This window comes from Agelaius tricolor, unplaced genomic scaffold, assembly GCF_023055355.1.
Source record: "Agelaius tricolor isolate 1412-34295 unplaced genomic scaffold, bAgeTri1.0.p SCAF_5, whole genome shotgun sequence".
NCBI lineage: Eukaryota > Metazoa > Chordata > Aves > Passeriformes > Icteridae > Agelaius > Agelaius tricolor.
Window position 1 is genome coordinate 44,045,344 of NW_027269265.1, and position 14,747 is coordinate 44,060,090.

At 40.4% G+C, this 14,747-nt stretch overlaps 1 protein-coding gene across 1 annotated transcript in view; it reads right to left on the bottom strand.

The window, feature by feature from the left end:
* CD44 (CD44 molecule (IN blood group)) overlaps positions 1-14,525 on the bottom strand; it is a 58,979-nt gene extending 44,454 nt beyond the window's left edge. Inside the window, 2 exon segments of the mRNA XM_071427622.1 lie at positions 7,546-7,656; positions 14,456-14,525. Coding sequence (XP_071283723.1) covers positions 7,546-7,612 — 67 coding nt within the window. The 5' untranslated portion in view covers positions 7,613-7,656; positions 14,456-14,525.
* Positions 14,526-14,747: the final 222 nt, after the last annotated feature.

The window sequence follows — 14,747 nt, forward strand, 5'->3', positions numbered from 1 at the left end:
TCAATAAATACTTTTGTAGGTTATTAACGAATATAAACCTTGCTGGGCCCAAGACTTTCAGTGCTGTGGCTATGTTTTTAAGGGGCTTGTGATAACACAGAAGCAATTGAAGCAAATAACATTGTTTATATTTTATTTTTAAGGGTAGCCTACTCAGGCATAGAGAGCTTTTTTTAGTTTTTCCTCCTTTTCTCAGCAAAAGAAGGTAATTAAAGAGTTTATTAATTTGCAAAAATTTTGGATAGAAATTCTACTGTTCTTTAAGGGCACTGTAGAAACATCTTACCAGTCTTGCACTATTCTTTATGCAATATATTATTTATGCTGCACCAATGTACAATAGGTCTGGTCCCCACTGGCATATATATAAGTAATAGGAGTTGTTATGAAATATAAAAGAAGAAGAAAAATTATCTCCAGCTCCAGAAAGAAACACAAAATACTTGTTATATGTACTACCTAAATTAAAATAAGCTCCCATCAAAGCATTATCAGAAAGCAAATTCAGATTTAGTCATTGGTCTTAACAATCTCCGACTCACAGAATATGTCTCCTCCTGGAAAACTGGGCTTTTTCTAATCCACATAAACCCACAGAGACAAATAACACTGTCTAGTGTATATGCCTAGAGATGCCCTTGAAAATCACCTGAAAAACTGTGCTGATCTTACTCTTCCGTGATGCTCTAAGATTGCCCCAGCTTCACTGTTTAAAAAAAAAACAGATAATGCTGTGCTCTGTCCAGTGTGAGCACAAACAATATCACTACTGGATTATGTGTGAGACTAGGCAGGTCAAGAGTATGTTGAGAAAATAAAACAAAACTACTGTAATCTCTTCCCACCTAAAAAGCATCCAGGAAATTAGGCCATAAGAATAAAAGGAGAAAAAAAAGAAAAAAAATAGTGAATAGAACTGATCTTCTAGAAATATCACGAGACACAAAACTCATCAGAGACACTCTTAGAAACGCTCTGTAATATTTTATACCACAACAGGGAGCAAATGGATCCAGGGTTTTACTGAGGCAAGCCACAAATGCAGGAAAGAAACTTTTCTCTAGGCAGTCACCATGGGAATGTGTCTCACATGCTCAAAATGACTGGCAGTACTGCTTTTAATACAAGAAGTGTCAGGGGGATAAATGCTTCTCTAAAACCTTAGCTGTGCCCACTCAGTGGTGAACTGGAACCACCAAGTATCTCTTCTCAGTAGGCTATAAAATGATTTGGTTACACTGTTGAAAAGAGGAGTTTAAAAGTTTAGAGCTCAATACCCAGTCTCAAGGAGGACATTTTTATTTTCTGTGCTAGGAGAGACTGTGCTCCTCACAAGACAAAGTTACTCTGACTAGTGCAATGGAAGAGTGGTATTTTAATACCACTGCACACTCCAGCCCTACAGCCTTTCCCAGAGCATCAAGTTTAAGTAGGAATACCTCCAAAATCTCAATAGGACAGTTGATATTTATCACTAGGAAGTATTGTTTCAAACAGGAGCAAAACTTGACTAAATTTAAGACACTATTCTTCAGCTAAGTATTAAATAAATTTTCAAGTTCTTGAACCTAAAGAAGTTTTGCCCTGACAGCAGGGCAAAAGATGTAAGTCATTTCTCACTTGGCAAACAGCTTCAAACATCACTGATCATAAAAAGATAAGCATGGAATAAGAACTCTTTAAGGAAACTCTACTTTGCATTTGCTGTTGTCTAACAGGAAACAATTGCTATTGAACTCTAAAAAGCTGCCAGTCCTCAGTGCATATATAGATAGCAAACACACAAGTAAACAGGATAAAACTGTCAGAGCAATAAAGTTTTATCTGATTTTTACAGCACTGCTACTGGTGAAATTGATTAAAACAAAATATGTATTATTTCACTTCCATGTTCTAAGGGTTCCTATACGTCAAATTTATGTATAAACAACACAGAGGAACAGAGAAAAAAACCCTACATTTATAAATATGAAGACTCATAAGCAAAAGAAGCTTTTTTTCTACATTTACACACCTGTGTAAATGAGGGAAAAGGGAAAGGATGTGTAAATAATGAAGGACACCTAATCAAGCAGGAGGAGGAAAAATAAGGAAGTGAATGAAAGATGCGTTCAGGCCGCACCCTCAGTGGCTCCATTATGAATGGATCACGTTTCCTTATAATTGGCAAACACTACTTTCCCTCGAACCTGCCTGGTCAACTACTCCATCTTCCTTGTGCAGAAGCTTTATCCAGAGCAGCAGGACGGAGCTGGGAACACCTGGCTGTCCTTAGCAGTGACACATTGTGTCACTCCCTCACCTCCTCATTTCGTGGTAGGGCACTTCGTCTCAGAGATGCGAGCCGGCCGATGGCACAGAGCAGGTGAAGCACCGCCATGAGAGGCAGCCCTGCTGCTGGGCTGCGCTGCTGCATTTGCACGCTGCAGGAGGAGCACAGGCAGCCTGTTGGGCCCGCTGTGTGTGGGCATGCGGGCTCAGAGCTCGCCCTGCACGCAGCCGCAGCCTCGCTGCCCTGGCACGCACCATCCATCCCTCGCTGATGCACTCTCCCAAGGAGAGGCTGCCGGCTCAGGGCCGCTGCTCAGCTTTCACGCCCCGGCTTGGCCAGCAGCCTGCTTGCTGCCTGGGGACCGGCTCACGTCTGCTCACGGGGGTCTGCGTGCCCACGGAACATCCACTGAGCTCCAGCTCACCTCGCACTTCTGTATGGGAAATCTGCAAGAAACTATTCATTACAGCTACCCACACACACCACACCCTGCTTCTTTACAGACACCTATCCATTAACAAAAATAACAATAAAAAAGCCCCCTAGGGAAATGTACTTCTGAGAACCTGTTTTGCTAACATGCTGTCACTGTGAGACATACATAATTAACAAAAGCTATGCCATGGCGGGTTTTTTTTTTACTATTACACGTTCTGTCAGAGGCAGCATCTCATTTATGAAAGCAGGTATTTGGTAAAACATTAATTGTGAAGTTGAGGATTGCAGGCTAATGCCCTTTTCCTAGGCAGCTGACAGTATGTACCCTGGCAATCTCTTTTACAACCCTCTCACACTGCTTTTGGAACAGTACCATTAGCAGAGAGATGAAGTTTTAACACAGCTGCTGCATGTCTGGCATTTTTTCTTTTTTTTTTTTTTAAGACACAACACAGTCTCTTTAGAGTTTCCAGCTACTAAACTACACCAATCATCAACAGAAAAGAGAAAAAAAAAAGTGAAGTATTTTTCAAACTCCAAATGTAAATAGAATTCAGGTCTTCTCTGCGATTTTTACTTTGAATTAGCATGCCCTGCTTATGCTTTCATGTTTTTAATGGCTAAAACTGTAGATTATTCTCCAACTCCTTTTAGGGTTTTTTTGGTTTTTTTTTTCTTGTTTGGGGTTTCACAATATGAGAATTGAAGGTTATTGTACCAAAATAAGACAGCTGCATTATATAAAGTTGCCAGTGTTGTCATGTAGAGGAACTGGAAAGTCCCAAAGCCATTGCTTACAAAAGAAAGTTCAATTATGTTCCTAATTGAAAGCACAGACTCAAAAAATGACTGCAGGTTTCATTAGGCAGGAAACAGTCACGGAGGTTTGAACTTTAAATTGCAATTAGCTGAACTTTCTGTCTGACTGGAAAGATTCTCCAAGGAAAACCCCTCTTTTCCTCAGCTGCCACTTCACATTTCTGCCTGCAGACTCATTCATAGCACGAGCTGCTCTGCCGTCCTTGGGCGGGGGCAGCCGCGGCAAGGGAGGGAAATCACAGCCAGCTGCTACTGATATTACTGCCGAGGCACTGGGGGAGGAAATGATAAACACACAGCACTGACACAACCCTCTCTGCCACTGCTATTGGCAGCACCCATCATGGCCACTGATAATTACAGTGGCTGATAGCTTTGAAATTATTATTGCCTCTCTGGGAGGGAGAGATGGCTGGCTGTTAAGAGATGATGGACTCCTGGAAAATGACCAGCAGCTACACCAAACTGGCTTCCTGCCCACAGTCGTGGATAACACACAGAGAATGGTCCAAACCACCAGGTTTATCACACAGAAACCCTGACAGGTAAAGGCAAAGGACAAACTAGACTGTGGATGTGTTCTGCTTTCCAGCAAGTTGGAAGTTTCCATTTCACTATTTTAAGAATTCAGTTTAATGCTGACAAATTGAATCAGCCTGCTCCCAGATGCCAGCTGATTGTAAAATATGGTGTGTTTTGGACACCATTAATTGTTCCAGTGCAATGCTGCATTGTTTACAAAGCAGGCAAGATTACTGTGATGGGTCATGTTTGTTTCTCAATTATCCTCTCTATGAAGTTATATTTCACAAATAACTACGCACAGTTAGCCTTGGTCCTGGAAAACCCTATTTTATAGGCAAGTTTTGCAGAACTCTTTCCCTTGCTCTCTCACATAGTATTCTCTTTAAAATAAAAGACCAAACAGTGACATAAGACAGGGAGAATTACCATCTTCCATATTGACTGTCTTTTCAAACACTCACCCCTTAGTTCTGGAACAAAAATGTGATGCAAAAAGACCAGAAAGCAGATGGAGAAGCCTTTTTACAGTATTTGAAACACCAAAAAACTTTTAAATTCCTTGACTGATTTACCCTCTCCTTTTAAAGGAACTCTACATTGCATTATCTCTGCTTCTCTACAACGTGTTTTACTACTAGTCAACTACATTCAGAACTAGTATTATCAAATATTATCACATCTTTTCAACAAGTATTTTAGGAGTAATGAGCTTATGATTCTCTCTGGTGCTTATCTGTCTTATCAGCATGTCATGATGTCTCTGACTTCTGGCACATTCTTGATACAGTCAAACCTCATGCAGGTTTAGGTGATAGATGAAAAACTGCAATATTCACACTATCTTCAATTCAGGCCTATAAAAGTCATGGGAACTCTTCTGGAAAGATGCACCACATATTTTGGAATATTTTGTTTAACCTTGGCTAGGGCTACCAGTGGTTTTAAAAGCATTTACTTTGAAGAGTTCTTCCTCAATTGTACAATGCTATCTGTCCTCATTAAGCCTTTCTCTGACTTCCTATTTTCAAGGTAATGGCTCTTCTTTGTGGTGAACACCAGTACCTAAAGAATCTTCTAGCATTTCTCCACAGACTGCAAAACAATCCCCTGCCACGCTTTGTTGGCTCTGTGTGTGCTGGTGTTTCCAGGACAGCTCCAGAACCCTTCCACTAAACAAGGATGGAAAGTTCAAGTGAGCTCTTAATAAAGTCTAGTTACTTTGCAACTTTGGGAAACTGCCAAGATACACACTGTAAGGACTGAGTGAAAATAATCTAGCACAAAGAGCTTCTTCAAACTGCTTTATTTACAAATTTACAGGATAGATATGCAAACCAAGGGCCAGGCAGATCTCTTCCTTTGTGACTGACCAGGAGCTGCAGGAGCCCTGTCTCAGAGCCTTACCTTGGAATGGGCTCTGGCAACCTCTCCAGTGCTAACAGGCAAGCTCCTTCCTCCCACAGGCAGACTCAATCTGCCTCTTTCCATTTCATCCTTACCACTACTACTTCTCTTCCAGTTTCTTCCAAGTTTGGGGGTCAAAATTCTAGGACTTGCTTTGTGTTAATCAAGGAAAACTTTGAGAAAAATATTTCTACAAATACATGATGCTTGCAGGAGAAAATCTCCTCTGAAAACATCATTAACCAAGCTGTCACCATCTATATCCTCCAGGATCCAGACTCCTTAGAAAAGTGATGTCAACACCAAGAGTGAGAAACATATCAGTGACAGTATAGACACAACACCACAGAAATCAGGATGAGTAAGTTTTTCAGCTTTCTCTGTATCTCATTTTTTCCTTCTGAAATCACATTAAGAGTAATTCCAGGTCCTCTTTAATTCCATAAAATTCTGTACTAAAAGAATTAAAATTCCAGTTCAGGAGTTTCCCAACAGCAATAGCCATCAGTCTATGATACACAGCAAAATCACTGGTTAAAAATAGAAAACAACACCATCAACTGCTGTTTTGAAATCATTACTGACTACAAAGTCATGCTCAACTCAAATATACTGTAGCTATATTCTAGTACCTTACTAAGCCAGTAAAGAAACTTCCCTGGATGCCATATGTGAAGTTTGACACACATTTTGTAACTATGCCGAGGGCTCAATAATGGGGCTTTCTGTCTCACTGTAAAAACACATCACCCCAGAGTCAGGGCAGACCCTGCTTTCTAGGACACTCCAGGCAGCTCATAGGAGTCAAAATCAGTCAAGCAGTTATAATATTTTTACAGTGCACAGACGTGGACCAAGCCAAGGATTTAAACACATCTTAGACATACCTTACTTGCCTACAGTAGCCCTGTCCTTTCTCTTAAGGCTTTGTCTATATACCTGATCTTAGCAAGAGCATTTTGGTACAATGGGCACATGATTTTAGACAGAAAAGCTACAACACTGCTTCAGCTATCACAGAAGCACTGGGAACTCGTTCCCCCTGACACACCCATTCCCAGCCTGGCAGAGCTGCAACCATGAAAAGAAGTATCCCCTGCTGCTCAAGCAAATGAGACACATATTTACTATACACACACAGACACACACGCAGCCCTTGGGTGACAATGGCCATGAAAAATGCATTTTGTTAGACTCTGGAACTGATGAGTACAAAAACAATATAGAAGCACAACTGTTATCCCTAACCACAAAATGCCTCGAGGCAGTTGCAGTCCCAGTGAGAGTCTGCTAAAAGTATGATCATTCCCCTAAAACATGGTTGAACCTGCACCATGTAAAGTTTCTAAAGCTTTTTTTATTCACTTTGGACATACAATTTTTATTTTTTTTTCTCTGTATTAACCTTAGATTTTTAAATACAAATATTTGAAGCAGATAACCAAGCTGCAGGAAGGTAAGTGATACACAACTGAACTTTGTCACTTCTAACCCCCTTTGTTCCAAAAGCTCATCAGTCAGCCCCAGAGAGACCTTAGAAAGTCAGAAGGAAGCATGCTGGGCATAAAAGCTCTCCAAATTTCAGCAGAGATCCCTGCAGTTTTTCTCCTGTTCAGCAAGGCTGTGCCCAAATGCAGTTTGTTTCAGCTGTTGGTTCAGCTGATGTAAACTCCAGAGTGCAGCTGTAAGCTGGGGGGGCTCACCCCCTTCCTTCCACCCCCCTTTTCGCTGCAGTCCGGAGGGGAGCAGGGAGAGCAAACTGCGTTTGGAACAGCAGTCACATTGTCGAACTGAGCTTCACCAGAGCCATTCTGAATTCCCTAATGTAGTTCTGTTCCTGTTTAAACTTCATTCTTTAATGTTCTGCAATTCACTTTTTACAGATTTGGAATTGCCCTTTACAAGCAATACAGAGCTTTCCGTGATTGTACAGACCAGCACAAATGAGATTACACTTCTGAAACGTCTCTGATAACACTTGAAAAATAAAAGTTGCAAGAAAGCTGTTCGCTGTCTAGCAGAAGCACACTTGCTGTCTGAAGCATTAACTTAACAATCCTAAGCATTTTCATTCATAAAAATCTTACCTGTTTCTGCTAGACAGAGCTTCAGCAAACATAATCCAAAAACTGTCCATAAGGAGAAGTTGGCCATTGTTTTCTTGGAACTGTTTTGCAAAATCCAAAGATCCTTGCAAGCTGCAGAAAGAAGAAAAGCCCCGACGCTTGTTAAGCCTGCAGTCAATGAGTCTGAAGTTTGCTGCACTTTTTATTCTGATTCAAAGGAACTGAAGTAATGACATAACTGGGAGGGGGAAGCTCCATCAAAAGTCACACCCATATTGCAACAAAAGTTACCCAGCAGCAGAAGAAGGGGGAGTGGAAGGAGAGCTAGGACTGACTAAGCAGGCACACTTGAGTTTTAAAGAGCCACTAAACCTTCTCTTCTTACACTAGTCTAGTCAAAAGTTATACTTAGTGTTCTTGTAGGAAAAATTGTGTAATCTCTCCTAAGTTCTCTCAGAAATGCACTGTTTGTTATAAGCTTTTCATCCTGCATTTTAAAATCTCTTCATTATTGCAAACCAAGTGAACATAAAAGCACTAGTTTCTAAACCCTGGTAAAGCATCTATAACAGCCTAGATATTTCCCAAAAATATGTTGCTTATTTATTCCTATCTCACCATTTTCTCTTTGTGCGGTTCAGTTAAGAGCAAGTAAAATGCCTGCTCTGCAGTGAAGCTTTCTGCAATGTTTTTGCTCACTGCTGGAGGATAACATCATGCAGAAGGTAAGTCGAGGCTGTTCAGTTTCCCACAGCTCATTCTACCTTGATGCCCCTGCACAGGCTGCTCCAAGAAGAATAATAAATGAGCAAAAGTAGTGAATAATTCCAGTGCCAGAAGGGAGTGATACTGAGGACTAAGGCTGATACTTTATTCTGTTGATGGCATAAGGTACAGAAGGAATTTTTCCTCCTATTCCCAATTCAGAAAGCAGAGAAACAGGATGAAAAGGTACGAGATCTTTGAGGCTCACACAAGGTCTCAGTTCCAGGGACAGATGTTCATTGCAGTGTGTGGTTTTGTTTTGGCTCTTCATGAAACCCCTGGTGAAAACCCCAAGGCCTCTGTAGATAAGCAAAAGGTTTGTGTCTTGTGTGCCTTGGAGATTTCCCGTGGTGTCTCCATGCACTGGCTTCTCTTTAGAGCTGGAGAATTGGAACAGTGGTTCCTGTGCCATGGGATGAGGGGTTGGTCAGGGATCACGGAAGCCAGCACTTCTCACCTTTTACAACAGCCAGAAATGCCCTGATTTCAGTTTCCCTTGCCAAATCTGGAATGAATAGTCCTATATCAGATTACCATTTTGTCGATCTTCCCACTTGAAAGAAGTTTCTCATTAATTTAATCTCCGTTAGCACAAACAATGGAAAAGTACAGACAAGTCTCTCCAGCCACAGGCACAAGAAGGTCACACAAAGAGGTTTTCAGGACTTTGCCCTTTTTTTGCCTTTTGACTTAGAGATGGCTGGCTATCCTTTCCTCAACCAGCCAAATTTTTAGCAACAGGTTCCAACAGGCTTTTCCTACAGGTCTAGACTATCTGATGGGACAAAGTTAAAGTAAAAATCTTTCCTTTAAATATAGGGAATCTTTTTTATTATGAAGCTAGCAACTTTGAAATTATGGATAAAACACATTTTCTTAAGTAAATATGCTACCTTTTTTTTAAAGAAATTACTTTAAAAGCAGTTAAAAAACAATCTCCCATATACTTTATTGTCTAAAGCGGAAGTTGAAATAGTTCTGTGAAATCCTGTACATTTATAAATGTTTTGGCATCAAAATCCATGAATAAAGTTTAGTGGGATTTCAAAATGCTGGCGCACAGTTAATGAATGTTTTAAACTTACTAAGTATATCTTGTTCTCCAGTTGCTAAGTTACTTTTAAAACTCACGTCCTATGGATTAAACAGAATAATTAAAAATTTAATTAAAATTCAGGAAATTTTGAGTCCTATTTTTGATTAACATAAATTGCCTCTTCATTATTACCCTATATTCATAATGATACAGAATTTTAAAAAATAAAAAGTTTTCTTTGGCACAGGTAAAGGGAGAATAACGTCCATTTTAGGGATAGAGGCAGAGTCTTAGGTAACTAGGAGTGGAAATTCCTAGTCTCTTCATGGTCTGAAGTTTCTAATTCTAGCCCTTCTGACACCTGAATATGAAAAGGTTGTTTTCTAGATACTAAAATATTACTTGTTATTCATCTCAGTCTTTTCAATACTTCTGCATGTGTTCAGCAAGGGTGGGTGGTATTCTGCTTTGGAAAGACTCTCTTGGTTGCTGCCCTGAAAAATTGGGCTAAGATTAGACACATTTAGACCACGTGCATGGAGGTGCTAGTAACTAATGCAAAAGGAAAAGACAGATCTACACAAGAAAAATAATTGATAACATCACATCATTTCATGTGATAAATCACAAAACCAGTTCATGAGCTGTTTGTATGTGACGTGTGAGTTTGGCCATTCCTCGTGCCATCAGCCTGCCTGCATGGCAGCCTAGAACACACATGTGCATTCCAACAAAAAAAAATGACACAAAAAAATTTCCTGCTTTCCCAAACAAACGTGGTCAGCTTGTGTCAGTCTCAGGTAGCCAGCAGTCCAAATTTAGCCTGGCTGCAGGGCATCATGCTGCTCAGAAAATTTAGTCCAAGCAGATGTATGACTCTGGAAAAACTGTTGGGTTTGGGGGTTTGTTTTTTGGGTTTGTTTTGGTTTTGTTTGGGGGATTTCTTTGTAAGAAATATGTAACTTCTCCTTTCGTTTGGGAAAACCTTATTACATAGGAACAGAAAAATCCTGAAGCAAATCTTCAGCTGAAGAAATGCAGCAGAGCATCCCTTTTGAGCCTGTCAGTCCAGTTAAATATCTGAGATCTGGAATTTGCTTACTTCCTGGGCAACAAGAAGCTACTGGCACAAAAAATTTGTAAAATTATTAATGAATTAAGTTTTCAAAAGAGAATGAAACAATAAGACTGAAAAAGGATAGAACCCCAGCCTGCATTTAAAAGAGTATTTTTCTATGATGCCTTTGAAACAGTGAATACTGAATCTGTGATGGTAAAATATAGCACAGGAACACCAAAGTAACTAATTTGTGATTGTATCACATATGTGAACTGTAGGCAGCACTAATTAATTTTGATAAAAATCCTAATAGGGAATACATATGTTGGAGTCCTAGAAACATATGCATGGCTTACAATGATATAAAAAGTTGGGTTTTTTTAAGGAATTCACATACAGGATGAAATTCTGGCCTAGCTTAATTGAAAGACCAAAATTCCACTGAACTCAGTGGCACAGCCTCTCCCTAGAATGAATATTTAGATTTTATTTTGTGGACAGACAAGAAAATGGATGTACTTGAATGAACCTGTACTTCTGATGGAAAAAAAAAAAATGTATCAATGGGAGAAATTGAAAGAAGGGTAGAATGGAATTCTGTTTCTGTGAAAATAGCTGGCATTTGTCTTCTGAAAGACAAATTTCCAAAATTTCTAAAAAAACACAGCTCCTAATTTTAATTTTTTTCTATTATCAGCAGAAATACTATTTTTTAATTAAAAAATAATTTTCTGACCATAACTTTGTGAATATTTACAGCTTGTTATGGGGAGTTAAACAGCAACTGGTCTTAGTGAATATAGAAAGCACAAATGTCATTAGGTAGTTCTGGTCATGGCTCTGTATCTTTTGTGTAGACTACAGAGTGATCTGTGAGACTGGCTGAAAATCAGATTTGGGGGAGTAGGGAGGATTTCATACCCACTTATCTGTAATATCAATAAAATATGCTATTTTTAATAAGATTTCCTCCATGTCCCTAGACTGCAATCTAGTTTCCTGCATTTCAGACTGGGTTCAATCTCAGAGTAGATTTAATTTTCATTATCAATCCTGAAAACAGGTTTTATAATGGCAACGGTTGTAAATGCTCCAGTGTGGCAAATCTTGAACTGCACACTTTTCCTGGGCTCTGAGTGCTGATGGGAAGGCAGAAGAAGAGCCTGTGCTGGTTGAAGCCAGAAAAGCTGCTCTTCTGGCTGGAGGGCAAAGCACTCCCTTGGGAAGTTGAGCGCCCGGTTCTACTCCCATGGAGCTTTTGTTCCTGGATGTAATTTACAGCCTGTGTCCTGCAGAGAGTTAGGAAGATGAACAATGGCTCCTAGTTGTTTACTCCCGAAAAAAGCAGCAACCCAGATTGGCACCTACCGTGTGGATTCATCAGCCTGTTTTACTGGTTTGCCCCAGATCCCTAAACAACTCACTAATCCAAGGCAGGCAGAAGCCTCCAGAGCCGGCATGGCCCAAGCTGCCTGGGAGGAATTCTGTCAGACCGTGCGGCCCCACCATCGTTCCTGTTCCCAGCTCCACCGCAGCAGCGCACGTAGTCCCTGGCTGGCCCTCGTGTGCCAGCCCTGCACAGGCAGCAAATCCCATCCCAGAGCCCACAAGACAGCTGCAGCACCACTGTTCCCCCTCGGCTGTTGGTGGGGATGGAGCTGGGAAGGGCCCCCAGCAGGGCCACCAGCTGTCCCAGAGATACAGAGCACATTATCAGTGACCCACTGAGTCAGCAGCAGCTGCGGAGCTGGGCATGGGGGAGCACAGGGGAAACCGAGGGGAGAAGGGCACACTCTTGTTCCCTGTAGGTGATTTCTGTCTGTCTCTGCCCCTCCTTCCCCTGGCTGGCCTTCCCAGCATACACTGAGCAAGAAGTGCCTGGAACTGGTGCATCCAAGCAAAAGAAATGAAAGTGGGAATGCAGAACACTGAGCATGAGCTGCCCTCTTTGTGCTCAGCATTCTGCATTCCCACTTTCATTTCTTTTGTTTGCAGTTATACAAGAGGTGAATCAAGCTTATACTAAGCCACTTCCTGGATGTACTTTTTCGTCCCTGCTGTCTTTCCATTTTCTTCTACTTGATTTTGCTTCATGACTTCTACCTTGACTTCTCTCTGTCATCTCCACTAACTTCTCCTTTTTCTTAGCCCCCATTCTTTCTCATCCATTCTCTGTTTCATACAGCATATTGGAATTATTAAATCAAATATTTAAAACCCCAGAAGAGCAGGTGAGCTTTACAAAAGGCAAACATTCAGGAAACTCAGGAAACACTTCATATTTGCATAACCAAACTGTTAACTGTTATATATAGATAAATGCTCAGGGGCCCTTGTGACTAATACAAACCTGACCAAAGCCATTCAAAGTTATGGGAGGTTTTTCATTTATTTTGAGAAATTTTGAATCAAGGCAGCTGCAAACAGTGTTTAGTTCAGTCCCAGTATCTGTATTATGATAACTCTGCCTACTGCATTATGTGTTTCCCCTGTATACATATATATATATATATATATATACACACACACATATATATTAGGATAGAGGGGTTATATCAGATTTATATCCACAGATAAAATATTTTCCTATCTAATGAAAGTAAACCATGAATTTTAGCTGGAACAATTTCTGTTCACACCAGATTTGTTTGTGCCACTCTTGCCATAGCCACGCACAACATATCCACATTTAGACTGTGTCTTAAACATAGCAGTGTGGGAATGAGCAGCTAAGCCTATCTTTTTCATTTACAAAGAGTGCTAAAACCAGACCCCGTGTGTATATAAACAGAAACTTACTAAATTTCAGTAGTCTCCCTGTTAGTCAGTTTTATGATTCCTTTGAAAGGTGGAAGGGAAGGAAAAGCATCTTAATTTTAGACCATAATAACATGTTTGTTTTCAGAGGCAAGGGTTCCAGCTGTTTCCAGCATGGCTCTAGGAGGGAAGGTGCAGGTCTGCACACATCATAGCAGGAAGAGGGTGAGGAGGCTGACAGGCACAGCAGTGCTAGGTTTGGAAATGCTGAACTCACTGGCTAAAATACACACAAAGCAGTCTGGCCCTGATATACTTTTAGGGAATGTATTCCTCCACCAGTGGCACCTTCTTCCTCAAATGGGCAGTCCTTTTGCCTTGTTGGATGTGCAGACATCAGCAGCATTCCTCCTAAACCCTGTGAGCTGTGCAGGTTGAACATCGCCAGGAGTCAATGAATTGGTGAAACAGCAGCAGCCTGTGTCCTAAGGTTTGATCCTTTCCACCTGGATATCCCCAGACAAAGCCAGGAGCGCTGTCTCCCTGTGCTCAGCTGGAAGACAGGGAGCCTAAGGAGCTCTTTCATGTCCAGGTGGCACCAAGTGCCCCTCCATGGATGGAGAATGCACAAGGCAGGAAACTCTTCCCAGTTTTTCCCCTTGGAGCCTTATTTCTGACCTCTACATAAGGTGTGTTGGAATTGTCAAGTAGAAAATCCTAGGACTTCAGAGGGAAGTTCCCTTCTCTGTAGTGTAAACAGGCAAAGGAAGGTGATTTTGGGTGACTGAAGGCAGGAGATTTGTGTGAGGCTGGGACAGAGGCCCAGAAAATAAAATTCATCAAATTAGTGAGGCAGAAACTCTGGTTTTGCACATTTTCATGTGCCTGAATTTCTGCTATAGAAATAGGTAAGGGAGGAGCTGAGTGCTATTACCAGACAATGAGGTTTTTCTTGGAACTGGTAATTGTCACACTAGACTGCACGTTCATTGCCTACTCAACAACTTGGCTTAAGTAACAATGAAAGCCAACATTTTAGAAACTAAAAATAAACACTCATTTGGGATACTATTACATAGTTGGTAAAAGTTCATTTATGGATTAAATTTATCTCATTAGCAAGAAATCCATACCTAGAACAACACAGCTGTGTTTGAAAATGTACATTTCTTACAGACCAAAATTTGGTTTATTTTTTTTTCTTTTCTTTAGAAATATTGAGTGACAATAACTAACTAAATTTAAGAAAAAATATTATTTTTAATATGATTTTGAAAATGTGCTTGCATTCACTTGCAGTCCTTTTGTGTTACCTTTTGAGGGATGTTTGACAGGATCTATCAGCAGCAGATATTAGCCAGACAGAAATTCTATATAAAAAAAGAGAAAAAGAAATTCAGTGTTTTATACAATTGTACATTACAAAATTTGCATTATGCTGGTGATTTATCAAAATACAGTAATCATCAAATTACATAGTATGACATGATCATCATAGCTAAACAACTCCATATCATCTTTTGGTTCATGAAAACTCCTTTTGAAACTCCTTTTCCAATAATTTCACTGATAAAGAAAATATTTGTTCATTAATTCATCAATTCT